At 43.4% G+C, this 15157-nt stretch overlaps 1 protein-coding gene across 1 annotated transcript in view; it reads right to left on the minus strand.

Annotated features, from left to right (window-relative positions):
• RBM44 (RNA binding motif protein 44) overlaps positions 1 to 15157 on the minus strand; it is a 45265-nt gene that overhangs the window by 23754 nt on the left and 6354 nt on the right. Inside the window, exons 7-15 of the mRNA XM_054829505.1 lie at positions 14124 to 14196; positions 13710 to 13812; positions 13241 to 13372; positions 12588 to 12661; positions 12414 to 12487; positions 11722 to 12118; positions 10784 to 10929; positions 10520 to 10662; positions 5590 to 6024 (exon numbers count right to left, since the gene is read on the minus strand). Of these exons, the coding sequence (XP_054685480.1) occupies positions 5590 to 6024; positions 10520 to 10662; positions 10784 to 10929; positions 11722 to 12118; positions 12414 to 12487; positions 12588 to 12661; positions 13241 to 13372; positions 13710 to 13812; positions 14124 to 14196 (1577 nt within the window). The remainder of the gene's footprint in view (positions 1 to 5589; positions 6025 to 10519; positions 10663 to 10783; positions 10930 to 11721; positions 12119 to 12413; positions 12488 to 12587; positions 12662 to 13240; positions 13373 to 13709; positions 13813 to 14123; positions 14197 to 15157) is intronic.

Here is a 15157-nt window from a genome sequence, read left to right on the forward strand (position 1 = left end):
CTAAAAATCTGTTGCTGAACCACGTGAGCAGCCCAGAAACAATTTATTTTCCTTTTTAACAGAGGCTTCTCAATGCAGTTTTCTTTCCTTCCAGCTGAATAATGTGCAGAGATGGCACTTCTCCGCAACTCACCCACACAGAGCGCTGCCGTTTTCCCAACAAATGTTACCTAAAGGATACGGGGAAGCCCGGACGATCGCATCCTGCCCTTGGTTGAAATCCAGCGCTGCCGGAGGTTTTCACCCAGGCTGCTGCCCGTTTCCCAGCGCAGAGCCCCGCTCGGATGCCTTCCCACGGTGCCAGGCTGTGGTTTTAAATCCTGAAAAGCTCAAGTTGTAGAAGCGCAGAGACAAGGGACTGAAACCATTAAGAAGGTTCATTACTGGATTTGCTGATTAAAAGCAGCGAGCTCGTAGGCAGCATCCACAGCAGCACCACAGCAGAGTAACGGGCTCGGGATTCCCTGGCACTCACCTATCCACGGTAGGAATTTGCTCAGCAAACCCTAGCCATGATTTGCTTTTAGAAAAGGAAAAGGTATTTAGCTATTTGACCAAGTCGAAACACGCTGCATATCCCCTATAAGCAGCTTTTAATGCTCCTCTCCCTCAAACCCAGTGCTACCCCATGGTGTTTTCAGTCCTCGCTCGGTGCGGGGTCTGTGCTGGCAAGGGCTGCGACCACAACCGTTGCTTTGGGGCCAAAACCTCCACCAAATGTGTCTGCTAATATCGACAGAGCCAGACTTCGCAGCTGGTTAGGGAGGCAGAAGGAACTCGGTAGTGTAGAGCAGTAACTCTGGATTTCTACCCGCAGGCTTCCAAGACCTCCCTCAACTCTGTAATGACCCGATATTGATTTCCAGCCCTTCGAAAACATGAAGGATGCCAACCCCATTTTTAGCGATTATGAGGTCTCTAATTTCATTCCAGGTCACGGCATTTATATTTTCATTACCCGCAACCTCCAGGGTGATTATAAATACGAGATTATAGAGTCGGTGCTTAACGGCTGTTTAATTCAACAGCATTTCAGAGTTAATAAATGCAATTCAATTTCTCAAAGCAAAGTGGCTTCCTGACCAGATAACACAGCCTGCATGCAGCCAACCAAATCCATATGCCACCGGTTTCTAGAGGAATACGGCTAGCACATATGGGAGCAGTACATGAAATTACACAGTGGAAGTAATTTATTTTTCACTACTCACATGCTTTTCTTTTAATGTATAGGAAGACTCAAGTCCTCTCCATCTCAGAGATGCTCTGAAAGGGAGGAGGAACGTTTTACTTTATTATTAGGGATTTACAACATGACACACTAAATATTTAGGAGGATTTTCCCAGAGACGCAGTAGCCTTCAATTAGTATTTAAAGCAAGACTAAGTATTTTCCTAAAAGATGAGCTCGACCTCAGATAACATGCAGGCATTACTGAGCATGCTTTGGTGTGAAGAAAGACACAAATAACCCTAATGGACCACAAAATTTTGCGGAAGCGGTGCAGCCGCCTGTCTCGCAAAGCTGTACCCAGTAAGAGGCAGAGGTTTCCCTTTCTTGTTACTTTTAGCATGAATCTTTTCTTATTACTATTATTTTTGAGCCCAGAAAATGCAGGTGATCAGCTGACTACAGCCTGTAAAGCTTGATTGACGGTATCAAGGTGTAAGGTGTAACAATTTAAGGATGGTTACTGGGCAAAGGGAATAAACAGGTACCCATGTACGTACAGAAAACCCAAAGCATCTCCTCTCACTGCCGCCTCCTTTCCTGGAGGCATCTGGGAGCAAAGCCCAAGCATCAAAGTCGTGATGCTTATATGTAAAGTGAAGACAATTTTAACTGCCCCGAAGAACTCCAAAGGTTTTAAGTTGCTACCTTCCCTCCAACTCCAGAGGTCCCAGCAGCTGAACAGAGGGTACAAAGGCACTTGTAATTTTGTATTTTCCAGGAGAGATCATAAAGAGTGCCAATAGCTGTTTTGTTTTTTAAGAAAGCATCATCTTCTGTAGAATATGCAAACACAATGCTGTACAGCAGACAGAAGATGCAGGGAATCAATATGATATTAATGGTTTACCGGCCGCCTTTGCAGTTCCCTCTTATCTCTTTCAATAATACAGCTATCTAAACCCAAAATAAATCAAAGCAGCATAGCACAGCACTGCGTGCCAGCAGAAACGGGCACAGGAAGCGACAGCAAACGCCAGCGTGGGGAACATCTGTCCCTGCCGGATCTCCAGCCACCTGCTACCACGTTTGTGAGAGGCACTGCAGCCCCACAAGCAACGGCGCCGAGCATCACCTGGCCCTTCTCACGCCAGCCAGCATCCCCGGGCACGCGTGCAGAGGCGTGGGAGGGATGCTACTGGTACATCTCCGCACCGTGCTCCAGCAAGCGTCGCAGCAGAATTGCCACCGGTGCGGACCCATCTCTCGGCAAACCTGTGAGTGTTTTAGCAAAAATAACAGGGTTTTCCTGTTAACTCTCAGCTGCGCGATCAGCTGAGTCGTAATCCTGCTTCATCCATCATCACCAGCAATAACGAGCCTCCTTGTGAAATCCAGCCTTCAGGTAACCCCTTAAAGACCGAAATAAGGCTGCAGAGCAGAGCATGGTGCTAATCATCACCACTCCCGGTAACAATGGCTCATTCCCTCCTCTCTTGGCAGCCTCAGCAGGGAACTGCAGCCAAAAACCAGAAAAAGCTTAGTTTTACCTCTAATGGAAGTGGTTACCTTGGGATACAGCTAGATCTCAGGCCTGCCAAATGAGACCAGGGTTATTTTTACGCAGTCAATACCTTGACCATCACTGCTTCTTAAGGACTCTGCAGCCAGTTGCAAAGTTACTAAAAGCTTGAGCTTTAAGATAAAGGCTTGAGATTTAAGAGGAAGGCTTTTCTTGCATAGGAGGAAAGCTCAGCTGATCCTGCCAGGATCTGGACCCCAGCTTCGGTACAGCCGGGGGTTGCGGTGGGCGGGAGAGGGTCTCTGCCATCCTCTCGTGGCCCAGACCACATGCAAATTTGGGAGTCAACAGCTTTGAGCTGCCAGGGGAAAGCTCTCCAGCTAGGCAGTACAGCTCTCCCAGCTTTAGGCCAGGGGCTCGGTCCCCACCACCGAGAAGTCCTGCAGAGGCTCTGGTCACAAGGCAGGGAAGATGCTCCCAACCAGCAGCAGAAGTTGCTGCGCTCTGACTTGATGCAGAAATGACCAACTCAACAGAGGGACAACAAAGCAACATCAGCCTTAACCTTGCTCCTTGTTTTATTCTGGATGACATCTGGGCATCTCTGATGGTATCTATTTCTTCTGAAACAGAAAGACAGCCTCCCCAGACCACTTCTGCATCCTGCCGCGGGCTGCAGCAGCAGACCGCAGCTAAACATGGCAAGAAGGAGCTGGGGCAGGACCAGCCTTGGCAAAGGCCCCTGAGCTCAGGGTGAGCTGCCTACAGAGACAGACGCATCTCCAGAAATACAGATCTGGGGAAGAGAGCATCAGAAGCCACTGCCCAACGTTCATCATTCATAAAGCTCTCAACAATCTGCAAAGGAAGGTGCTTTAGTGACAAAGGCAGCTGTCTGAGAGCATGTCCCAAGGCAGTGGCAGGGCTCCGAGCCAGCAGTAAAAACGCCAACACACAACAACAAGCCGTAAAACTTGTCCTCCCTACCTGCTGCCTGTCCAAGGAGACCCCACAATGGTGCACAGCATGATTTACAGGAACAGAGACGATGCTGCCCATGTTAAGATCTGGTGTTGAGGAGGCACTCTGGGTTTGCCTGCCACCTCAGCGCTCATGTTAGCAAGATCCTGGCATATCTATTAGCAGAGCTTTCCCCCTCCTTTTCTCTTTCCTTTTTTTTAATTTTAATTTTCATTTTAAAACATCCTTCCTCAGAAGCACCAGCTACCTCAAAATTCACAACTCCACTGTGACTTGTGGGCGCTCTCAGCTGTCACGTGCAATTTTAGTGCAGCCCTGTCTGTGTGCGGGGCCATAAATCAGAAAGAAACAAACAGGTTTTTTGTTGTTTCTTTTTTAAATAGTGCAGAACACATTCAAAAAAAATATTTGCAGGACGAGGATGCAGCAAAGACAAATGCATCCAACCACTCCACGCCACGATTAGCTGTCATCTATCACACTTAAGTGGCTTACACAGAGGCGGACACCCTGCTGTGACCGAGCGTATGGGAGATGGAAAAGAGCAGCCTGGAGTATCACCAACTCCTGCTCTCTTCACTTTTAAAAGTTACAGTGCCCAAACCAAGAGAAGGAAGGGGCAGGAAAAGGGGAGAGGAATTGGGAAAACACAGCAGAGAGAAATCCTAACTAAGCAGGAACTAGTGCTCGCTGGCTGCAATATCAGCCACAGGTTTCTGCGCGGGACTGCTGCCTCCTCAGCCAGGGACACGGAGCCTTTCCCTCCAAGTGAGCACGGAGAACCTGCTTCGTCTAACGGCATGGCCTTCTCCTTCCCATGAACAACCACCACCTAAAGAGCAGTAAATAGTTAATTAAGACCGTCATATGCAGCACAGCTCAATGCATTATTCACCAGGGTTCAGAGGAAAAAACCGGCAGGGGAGGACAAAGGGGAAGGAGGAGAAATCTATGCTTCCTCAAAGAGCACTTTGATTTCATGAAAGATCAGCGTTAGAACAAGGGTACGCAGTTTCCCTTTTAAATAGCCTTAAATAAACACACTTCTTATACGGACTACCAATCCGTGATCCTTCTGAGCTTTCTGCTCTGGATATTCAGGTTACAAGCACTGCACAAGTCTCTACCTGTTGCATCTGAAATGCCAGGGACATCAAAGAAACCGGGGCATGCTGCGCCCTGTGAAAATGATCAGACAACGCAAGAATTTCCAACCCGATTTTAAGTCGATCATCTGCTAAACCCAGAACATCCGACCACAGCTTAGAAATGCTCGCTTGAATGAGCACTTCTGGCTGCATCCTCTCCCTGTGGCTCAGAAAGAGGAAAATAGGGACTCCTAAAGCAGTCTCTTAGTAATTAATTTCTACTTTTGAAACAAATGGCAGAGGACATCTTCCAGCATGAACGTGCTTCAGTAAATCTCACCTACCAAACAGGCAATCCCACACAAAACAGGCTGTGTCCGATAGCATCGTCATCTGACATATTCAGAAGCCAAGTTAGACATTTTATTATGTCCTAGCGCTCTGGAATGATTTCTTCTTTTAATTTCCACCTGCTTTTTGTGTTGCCAGCAAAGCCCAGCTGGAGGCTTGGCAGACTCCAGGAATAAGCAGGTCAGCGGGTGCCGGTAAAGTCAGGGAGGGGGAGGCCGGTGCTGCACACCCGTTCTCAGCGCAGAGGCACCTCCCGGTCCCACCGGTGCTCCCCGCGGCCCCGCTCAGGAAGGCAGAGGACTTCCCGCAACCGCCTCGCAGCCACCACCGCAACGACCGGGCTGCTCCGGGGCTTCCAGGGCACCTTCTCCCGCTGCCACCGCCCCGCACGACCGCTTCCCGAGTCCTGCCCGGCCCCGGCCCCCACCCGCCGCAGCGGCAGCCGGGGAAGTTTGCTCCCGGGGGAGCGCACTTACCGAGCACGAAGCAGAGGAACCGCCGCGGGAGCAGGGCCATCGCCGCCGCCGCGCTCTGCCCCGCGCACCCAGCCCGCCTGCGGGGCTCTGCGTCCCCGGCCGCGGCGGGCTGCCGGCGGCCCCTGGGAAGGAGCGGGGCGGCGGGGCGGGATCCTCCCCCCGCGCCCGTGGCGGCTCCGCTCTGCTCCCCGGGGCCGGGCCGGGGGATTGCGGGAGGGGGGGTGCTCCGCGCGGGGGGCCCTACGCGCAGGGGCGGGCCCCGACCGGCACAGCGCCCCGGGCTCCCCCCCGGCACCTGCACTGCCCGGCCGGCCCCGGGACCCCGCTCCGCCGCCGGCTGGCGTCCGCCGGTGCGACCCTGCTTCGCTCCTGGCGCGGCTTGCTTGTCCCTGCCGCCTTCTTTTTCAATAGAAGCCGCGACCGAAGGCGGGTAATCTGTCCGCCGACTTCAGCAGGCTTTAGCCGAGACCACCGTGCCCGGGTAAGGCAGCGTTAACTCCGTCTCCTCAGCCTGCAACGGGCAGGTGGGTGCCCAGAGACACGGGAAAGGGAACAGAAACAGAAATCCTTTTTTCTCACGCCTTTTCCTTAGCCCTCCTTCCATCTCACCGAAGACATTTCACTCTAGCCTAACGGTAAAAACCATACCTTCCCTTTCTTTTTACAGTGTTGAATATGAACATAGAGGATGTAATGCGATTTTAGGATGAAAATAAATGTTTTGTGGTTTATTTTTTTTACCGAGTAGAAAATAATTACTGAGCACAGCTCCACCTACAGCTGATAACTGAATTACATACAAGTGCCTGCTCAGGCTCTCCAGGAACACATTTAGGATTAGGATATGGTATTAGCAGCCTATCATCCCAGCAGGCGAGGGCTCCAGTTCCAGGGAAATCACCACCCCACAAATTAGACCTCTCCCATTTTAAGTTAGCTCTCCCTTTCAAAGGGAGAAGAACAAGAAACAGCAAAACTTGACTGAACACAAGTGTGCCACAGTGGCTAACTTGAATGTTTCACATCATACACGTTTCTGCTTTCCCCACAGAAACAGAACAGCTTGCACACCACAAAGCCAGTTCATCCTGAACTATTAGTAACACCCACCTAATTACAGATCAGATCTGGGGAACACAAAGGGCAGCATATGCTGATGATAATGTGGTAGAGCAAAGCCTATGGCTGCTTTCATCTTGATAAGAACAGGGAAGAAGCCAAAACTGAGGCCTCCCCTGCAGCTTCAGGACCCAGTTACAGTACTGGCTGTCGAAGGCAAGGCTGGGGGCTCTGAAAGCGTTACCTAGACTGGTTCTGTGAAGAGGAGAGGGAACGGACGAGATCTGAAAACAGCACAACTTTTTGCATAAGGAATTTGAACCTTTATTCACAGGGAAGTAAGGCTGCTATTTTCAGCAGCAAATGCAGCCAGGTTCTAGAACAAAGTACAACAAAGAGACAGACAACAGCAATGCACTGTCTTGTCAGGCAACATCACAGCATGAGCCTGTCCGTGTCAATCATGGATAATTCTCCTCACCCCCTGCCCAGACTTGTACACCTAAGCTGCCTTTCCTTCGTTTACCAGAAGAGGATTTAAAATCCAGACCTCTTCTGTACAGTAACGACACACGCAAACACGAAACACTGGATACTCCCAGCTTGCTTCCTCTCCCCTGTATCAACCCAAACCAAAAGCCTCAGGGAGCACGTGCTTTCCACTATACCAGGCCACGGGACACAAAAAGAGGATTTAGAAGCCTCTGCTTGCAGCAACACAAGGGGAATATGAGACAACAAAATGCCATGTTCCAAAATAAGGAAATAAAATAAAAATCCAGGCTCCATCCCAAAGCAACTGCGTGGCCCTATCACCGCTCTGCAGTCTGCAACACGCTTCTGAGTCAAAAATGGACACGAGATGACTCTGCTGCAGCCAGGGATTATGTAACCGCGTCCACCAGCACTGCGCTGCCAGCTCCGAAGCCTGGCTTTCTAAACTGAAGCCCTTGCTGCCTTCCCCGCTCCTCCCTGGTATTCAAAGGACACATGGAATTTCTACAGACTATTCAGAATCAGATTATCTGGAAAGCACAAGCGTGTTGGCTATTTATTAACATCTTAGCAGCTACCACCATGCCAAAAATTAAGTGGCACGCAAGAACTGGGGGTTGCGTACTTCAGCCTAGAAAAACCCTGCCAGTATTACAGCAGTCTTGCTTTGCTGAAGTGTGATTTTTCTACCTCAGAGAAACCTGCTGAAACGCTTGAACCACCTATGGGGAACAACAAAAATGGGAAGAATCATTTAATATCTGCATAAACAGAAAAACACCCCAAACTGACCTTCAGGTTACATCCTCTCTTGGATAAGACTGCGTATCATACAGTGATGCTACGTGAGTTTTCATTAAGATCTGCTGAAATAAATCAAACACGAAATACAGTACGATCCTGGAACAAGCCGGAATATAGAATTTGCAAACATCTTCCAAAGGGAGATGATCAATTCTTCATAATCGGAAAGCCATCGACTTAAAAAGAACAAACAAACAAAAGCAGCAGGTAAATTTTGCATGTACATATTCAAACTGAAATAAAAGGAACATCAGCATTTTAGTACCCCAGAAAACCACTAGAAGCTATAATTTGGTACTGATAAAACATAAGGAAACAGCCATTTTTTTGTGCTGCACTTCTATAGCATCATAATTGCTGCCTACCATTAGGTTTAGAAAACAGAAAAAGGTTAAGCATGCTGTTCAGGCAAATACCACAGCCGCTCACCAATAAGAATAGAAGGACTTTCCAGTCCAAAACCTAACTTCCCATTTCTAATGAAGTTAGTCCTTCAAAATTAACAGATATACAAGACCTATAAATATTCAGATGTCCAACTCTGGGCTAAGTCAGCCAAAGAAAAAAAAGCAAGCTTGTATCGTGTTTTACTTTAAACCTGAATTTAAGTTGTTCTGCATTAAATACTATGTAATACAGCTTGAGCTAAAAGTATTATCTGTACAACTCTGGACTCAGAGCTTAAGGCTCTGAGGTGGTATTTCTCAGCAGACACTTACCCTTGAGGAAAGTCCGAAGCTGTACACATACCAAAATTAATATAGGTGAGCTTTGAGCAGAATCATCTTTTCTTAAAGATATTACATACTAGTTTCTTACTATGGAAAGATGAGAATTCGTTTTCCCCCATTAGTTACCAATGACTTGGCTATTTCACAGCTCTCGTGATTAAAGTAAAAATTGTTATAGGTCATCATCTCTTTAGCAAAAGAGAAAAAAATAGTATCATAGGAACAATTATGACTTGAAAGCCCACACACTATTTAATAAATAAATAAATGAATCACTTGACAAGGAAAGCACAACACATTTGAGGCTGTTAGAACCTTACTAACTGAAAATACTTTCAAGTATAACGTGAGGGGTTTTTATGAGTTTGTCTATATTTGCAGTCCTGCAGAAGTCAGTCAAGACTTCATTTTATTTTGATTCGTAGAGCCATCTGCAAACGCTTACAGGGCGGTCAAATGCCAAACTAACAAACTTATGTTACACTAGTCACTTCAAAAGGAACACAGCCAAACACGCACGTTGGTTGAGATTCTTTTACTCTCTCCCTCAGTATGGGAGGTATGATCTTATGCTGTATTGAAAATGCTCTCCTATGTCTCTGTGTACTCAGCACAATGTACAGGCAGTCCTTCTGAAGGACTTTTCTAGTCACTGACATTACTTCCTAGAAGACGGACTGAGATGAACACCCTACAAGCATCTATTTCTATATTCAATGCATCTACAGCAACTTTTCTAGCCTAGGCTTCTGCTTCGTCTTACTAGGCAGAATTGCTCTACCTCTATTACAGTTGTACTATGTAAAGCACAGCAGCTCTGGTCAAGTTAAGGCTGTGTTATGGTTTACTGGTACACTACAGTAACATGTGCATAAGCACCCGATGAGGTGAATTTAGTCTGATAAACAACATTCAATGGGTACCTTTATGTATACCCGGATATATAAAACTATTGGCATAAATAGTATTCATCTCGGAAGAGGTGTTATCAATTAAAACCACACTAACTCCTTAACATCCTTGAAAAAGGAGCTTTGAGACCAAAATCAGAGCATTAGGAATTTAGTGCAGTTTCAGGAAGAAACACTACGGAAGAATAAATACTGTACAGATTGCATTTGTGGGCAAAAGTAACGCTGGAGCATTGCTAAGAACGTACGGGACAGTGTGGGAAAGCTGGCAGTGGCGCTGGTCGCGGCCCTAAAGTAAGCAGAATACCAAGCTTAGCAGGAGGCTGAAACAAGTGCCAACTCAAGGATGTCTCCTACAGGAGACTATATATACACACCTTCTTAAATTCTGGGCTGTGCTTTTAGCATGCTCAGCTTACTGTAGCTTCCTGCAGCATCTAGTGCTGGGTCAATCACGCAAGATGTCCTTTGACATGAAAAAACTAAAAGACATACAGTCTTACTCGGTTAGATTTCTAGTCTAGAACTGAATCTCATTGGTTTAAAAATTGATGATTTTTATCTAAATTGAGCCTATGCTGGGATTTCTTTAGGAAGTGCTACACAAGGACTCGCCATTAGGTGTCACCTTTGTACAGAATATGTATGACAACGTTCACCACTAAGTTAATCAATAAAACAGTTTGCATAATAAAGCCCCCTGTATATCACGTTTTATAGGGTGAACAGAGCTAGCAAGCCAATCTATTTACAAATTGTTCTGCAAAACAGCTAGAAATCCTTAAAAAACATAGTTTCAGTGGATTCATTCCGGTACTCCTTGCAGAGCTTTACACTAAGTTACTTACTAATCTAGTCAGGCTATACAGCTACAGAAATTCACGTGGTTTTATTTCAGTATGTTTCTGTAGGCTAGAATACTCACTTATTTACATTGCTTTTCCAGCCCACAACGGGGGGTTGATTTCCTTAGAACGACAGAGGTCCTCTCCACAATGGAAATGATGGACAAACCACTTAAGATACCTTTGTTGTTCTTCCTCACCTCCAGCAGAGCATCCACAATTTTGTCTCTGTACAAATAAAAGAAATAACTGTTTACATCACATTTTGTGCAATACATTTAGCACTTAGTTACCATGGATATTGGATCCATTACAGATCAGGGCAGAAATGAAATCCAAATACTCTCACCTGCTAGCCTCTGGATGAATTTCTTGAAGTTTCTTCAGTAATTTGGTAAAGCTGCTCAAGTTCAGTGTATTAGGAGAAATAAAGGCATCATATGAATTAGTGGAGAAAGGAGCAGATGTTTTCTGCACAAAATTTTCTCCGATATCCTAGAATTGCATCAAAATAAGCAAAAAGTGAATGAGTTAGGTATTGTACAAAGTAATACAACATATCTTTACTACTAATAAATATTCCTGTTACAGAAAGAAAAAAAATGACAGCTACAGATCAGTAAATTACTCTAATGCAGCCAGTCACATTATCCAGTCTGTAAATTAGAAATAAAACTACTACATGCATTTAGGGTTAACTGACAGTCCTGCTACATTAAAATAGATCCTATTTATATTTCCCAGAGGACTAGCATGTTTAAAGTTAAATCCCCAAAGGTAGCATATCGATGTAGTTTACGAGAGCAACACCAGTAATTACTATCTTTGCCTCCTCCAAGCACCAACCTGAGACAATTAAAAAAATATTAAAAAAATATTTCTACGTATGATCTTTCTTTAGATTTGTATTTAAAACCCAGGAATTTCCCCTCTACTATTCCAAAAATCTTTCCTGTGTAAAATCAGAAAACATTCACATAAAAAAAAAAAAGCATTGGAAGTGGAAACTTAAAAGAGGAGAGAAGCAAGATGAAAAATCTAGTCAAATGGCTAGGTTCCCAACTGGTTTAGGATTAAGAAAAAAAGATGGAATATCACAATTTGATGTAGGGGCACAATCTGATGCTGCACTCTTCTGCAGCCTGCCAGAAATTTATTACTGACACATAACATCTTTTCCTATCCTAACGTCATTCCCTCTATATATTAAATGTAACACGTTATGGGACAAGAACTTTTAAGGCTCTGAATCTGCCATATCAAGGAGCCTTAGTAATAATTATTTACCTTTTGATTAACTCCAAGGAAATAATGTACCGAATCTTCAGTAGATGATTTTGGAGCAAGGCACTTTGTTTCTGAAGGTACTTGTGTAGAGCAAGAAATTTTTGAAGTAGTAATGGGAAGGAGATGCATTTTCTCAGAAGCACAGGTGGCATCAGGTGCTTTCGTGGAATTGGAGGCTGAAGTGAATGGTTTTTCTTGATCATTTCTTTGACTATTATCAACAGGTTGGATTTCATGCCAAAGCTTATCTGTATGTACTTGGGAAACCGAAGATTTATTCTCTGATGAAGTATTTACACGTTCAACACTTGCTGGTTTTCCTTTTATTTTTTTCTCATTTGTTTCCTTTACAGCTAACTTGGCTTTATTAGTGTCTCTAAAGGAAAGAAATGCAAATCTAAGGCATACATTTAAAAAAAAAAAGAAACTAAGTAAAATGCATATTAAATTACTATCAGTAAGAACACATGATGGCTCTCATCTTTTGAGTATTAACTGTATCTCCATTACACTCAACAGAATATTTCGGACTCCTTGACTTCTCATAAGAAGAGAAGCTGTCTGGAATGACAAGTTTTTTGTCAACCTATCTATTAATGTATCCACATGAACAACTCCCTCCTCTCTCCCAGGATTTGCTTACTTTGACCAAAAAAAAAAATCTGAAACAAGTGAAACTTATATTAATATACCTGCAGTTACTAGAATCCCCAGAGATAAGAGCGTCAGAAATCTGATACTTTTGGAAATGAGATCTTAAATCACCCTATAAAATAGAAGCACAATTGGTTGGAAATGTATAGTATGAAAGAATTCCGAAAAGAGGCACGATGTTACTACTACTATGTAAATAAGAACAGGCGTACCTCTGACACTGAGGAACTTAGGCCACCAACATGAATAAAAGAACTCTCATTTCCACTCTCCGTTATCTTCACTTCTAATAACATAAGAAAGCAAAGTGTTACTAACTTGTTTTAGTTCACACTCATGTCTTCTCTGTAGATTTTGGAAAGCGCAGATAGAAAACTTTTAAAAAACCTAAAAGAATGAAGAGTATCTTCTAACAGAAAATGAGTGTCCTGAGAAGCAGAACAGTTCAGTTTGTGGAATCTCTTTTCCCTGAGCATTTCCTGAGGTTTGAAGAGGCAGAAGAGGTACAACCAGAGAAAAGACTGGTCTGAACTAAGAGGTTCCAGTGCTAAAGCATGGGTAGTGTAGAAGCAGCCAGTATGGGGAAGGAAACAGAACAAGGAGGAAGAGAAAAAAGAAAGATTTTGGCTGGACATTTACTAAATTGAGTTTAACCACTGTAGGTGAAGTTTTCAAGGAAAAAGATGGATGCAGAGAGCTGACTATCTGTACAAGCATTCACTGCAAGTCAATGAAAGAAAAAAAAAGTCTGAAAACGCAGCTAGCATTTTTTCCAAGTTTACTTACGCTGGTAGAAGGAACAGAATACTGAAATAATAAACAAACACCATTATTAGGTATGGCAGCTTAAAGTGCACGACCTCACCTCTTAAATCAACTGTGTCTTGCTTTTCTTGTTGCTTTTTTGTTTCTTCAGATAGTACTGAAAAATCTGCTACTGTCAACTCCTCCTCAGCATCAAACCAATATTCATTCCCTTCTTCATTTTTCACACAGCCTTGACAGTTGAAATAAATTTCAGTGTGTTAAAATTCAGACTGTGGTATGTCATTTGAGTGAATATTAAATTTCTGTGCTTAAGAGGATTCCAGCTACCTACATGATTTGGTACTACATTATGAAGAGGTGACACATAAATCCAAAGTGAAAACTTGTAAGGAGCAAAATTTTTTTTCAAGATGTAAAGTATAACATAGAGCTGATAAAATGTTAAGCATTCCATCACAGAAAGGACAGAGTATCCATATACGCATTTTACACAGGGTTTGTATTTTTTTCCCCAATAACTTAACTAACAAATAATGTAGTATTTCTACTAAAAGCAGATCACTTACCACATTCCACGTCCTGATCTTTATGTTGTTCTTCAAACGCCTTGGAGGAAGCAGAGTCACTCGGCTGACCGCCATCAGTTAAACATACGGTCTGTGGATTGTCCTACAAGGATGTTTCAATTATGTCACAGCCCTTGCACCTGATCATATGTTATTTTTCTGAACTTCAGAATATTAATTGATTAAGCAGGTAAATTTTTAAAAGTTAACCTACTGATCGCCTTCAAGAACTCCCAAGTTATTTTATTTTGAAAGGACAATCAAAATTCTGGTCACATCAGCTGCATTTGCAATTACTGTTAGAGGATCCCAGCTTGAGCCCTGAAGACTGCGATTGCATTTGCATATACCTAAAAGGAGACTATGCTTCACAACATTACTGTCTATGAAACTCAGTAACGAGGAAGTCCCTACCATGTTGACAGAAATTTTCCTTTCTTGCAGTTGTGATGCTTCCAAGTCAGCTTTTCTTGCATCTGAAACAGAACTGAGAGATCCAAGAATTTCATACAAAAGTATGACACAACAATTTAAAATTCTACAATGATACAGAGTACTCTGAGATAGAAATTCGAGTATTTCCAAAAGCTCACAGTAAAATAAATAAAGTGTGCTTAATAAATCTGAGCTTAAAATGAGAACCAAAGTTTTTTGCTACTCATATTTCATAAAAGCATTGGTTGTAACCTGAAACATGAAGCTATGTTCTAGCTTTATGGTAGGCTGGTTTTTTTTTATACCTAGACAACTTTCTGTGTGATGTTAAGATGTATGTCTTTACAATTTGAAATCTCCGTGCAAGTTTTCATTAATTTTACTAATGCTTAACAAGAAGTTTGAAAAAGATCTCTAGTTGTTTACCTGATGCAGTACAAACTTATTGCCAAATATGTTTTAATCACCACTTAGATAAAGTACCTGGACATGGTTCTTGAACAGGCAGTACCATATGTCTGCCTGAAATGTGAAGTCATTTTTCTATCATTCTCCATTATCGAATTATAATCTTAGCAGAACAGCTGCTTACATGCCTAATATTATCTTTGTTGGTAGCAAAGTCTTTTTGTTTTGGTGGGTTTTTTGTTTGTGTTTGTTGTTTTTGTGGGGTTTTGGTGGCTTTGGGTTTTTTTAAGACAGATAGCATTACGATTAGAGACAAAGCTTTTTAGTAGGAAAAGTAAGGAACCAGGAAAATTACCTGTAAATTGAAAACTTTTGCTATAAAATAGTAAAAAATACAACTCTATAGTTTACATATTAGAACACTACAGAGAAAAACATCCTTAAAATAAAATCACTGTACCCAAAGTGCTATGCTAGCCTTTCAGCTAAATAGTCTGGAGCAACAAGATACATCCTGAAATAAAGAAATTCTAAGATTAACATCTTTTAAACTCATTTCTCATTTATTTTGAGCTTTAATAAATACCATAAGTGAGGACTACTTA

The sequence above is a fragment of the Grus americana genome, chromosome 6 (genome assembly GCF_028858705.1).
Source record: "Grus americana isolate bGruAme1 chromosome 6, bGruAme1.mat, whole genome shotgun sequence".
In the NCBI taxonomy this organism is placed as follows: domain Eukaryota; kingdom Metazoa; phylum Chordata; class Aves; order Gruiformes; family Gruidae; genus Grus; species Grus americana.